Genomic DNA, 1,225 nt, shown 5'->3' with positions numbered 1-1,225 from the left:
CCCATGGCACAGATATACCAGTACCCAAGCCCCCTGCTACCTTGGAAGAGATACCTAGCTCCGATGAAGGTGAAGTCATACCTGAACCAGATGACGAATCCAGTTCTGACTTTGAAGATGATACAAGACCAAAATTGTTTTCTCAGGAGGAGATGAATGATTTGGTAAGAGACTTGAATCTTCCCAAAGATGCCGCTGAGTTTCTCGGATCAAGGCTGAAAAGAAGGAATTTATTGTTGCCAGGAGTGTCATCTTCATGGTTCAGACATCGTGAAAAGGAGTTTGTTCCTTACTTCGCCCAGGAAGACAAGTTGGTTTATTGCATCGATGTCGTAGGTCTGATGGGTCAATTTAAAATCCAATATGATTCAGAGCAATGGCATCTTTTTATAGATTCTTCAAAAAGAAGTCTCAAAGCAGTTTTACTCCAAAAGGGTTTTTACGCTTCCATACCTGTAGGTCATTCCGTACACTTGAAGGAAACCTACGAGATCTTGGAATTGGTTCTTCGTAAACTTAAATATGAAGACCATGGTTGGCAAGTGTGTGGGGACTTGAAGGTCTCGTGCATGCTACTCGGGCAACAAGCTGGGTATACCAAATACCCTTGTTTTCTGTGTCTATGGGACAGTCGAGACCGACAAAATCACTGGACCAAGAAGAGTTGGCAGCCGAGGGTGCTAACAGTCAGTGAAAAAAATGTCCTCCGAGAAACTTTGGTACCTTCCCATAAAGTTCTTGATAAAATTGGTATTGATGAAGCAATTCGTAAAATCACTTCCAAGAGATGGAGAATGCTTCAAATACTTGGTCATCAAGTTTCCATGCCTGTCAAAATTGAAGGAAGATGTGTTGGTCAGACCAGACATTAGAAGGCTTATAGTTGATCAAGAGTTTGTCAATACCATGACGAATCCTCAAAAAGAAGGGTGGATTGCATTTAAAGAAGTCGTACAGAAATTTTTAGGCAATAACAAAGATCCTCACTACAAAAAGATTGTCGGAAGAATGCTGAAAGCATTTCAAGCTTTAGGTTGCCTGATGAGTTTGAAAGTGCATTTCCTCCGGTCCCACCTTGACTACTTTCCTGAAAATTTGGGAGCTCTGAGTGAGGAACAAGGTGAACGATTCCACCAAGACATTAAAGAGATGGAAAGGAGTTACCAGGGAAAATGGAGCATTACAATGATGGCAGACTACTGTTGGATGCTTCAGAGAGACATTC

The 1,225-nt window shown here is 41.8% G+C and overlaps 1 protein-coding gene across 1 annotated transcript in view; it reads right to left on the bottom strand.

Annotated features, from left to right (window-relative positions):
- LOC108801987 (extracellular calcium-sensing receptor-like) overlaps positions 1-533 on the bottom strand; it is a 13,358-nt gene extending 12,825 nt beyond the window's left edge. The window contains exon 1 of the mRNA XM_018573893.1: positions 454-533. Within this exon, the coding sequence (XP_018429395.1) occupies positions 454-533 (80 nt within the window). The remainder of the gene's footprint in view (positions 1-453) is intronic.
- Between the last annotated feature and the right edge of the window lie 692 nt (positions 534-1,225).

The sequence above is a fragment of the Nanorana parkeri genome, unplaced genomic scaffold (assembly GCF_000935625.1).
Source record: "Nanorana parkeri isolate BGI_ZX_2015 unplaced genomic scaffold, ASM93562v1 scaffold2598, whole genome shotgun sequence".
Taxonomy (NCBI): Eukaryota; Metazoa; Chordata; class Amphibia; order Anura; family Dicroglossidae; genus Nanorana; species Nanorana parkeri.
This window is presented reverse-complemented; position numbering and strand designations above follow the sequence as displayed.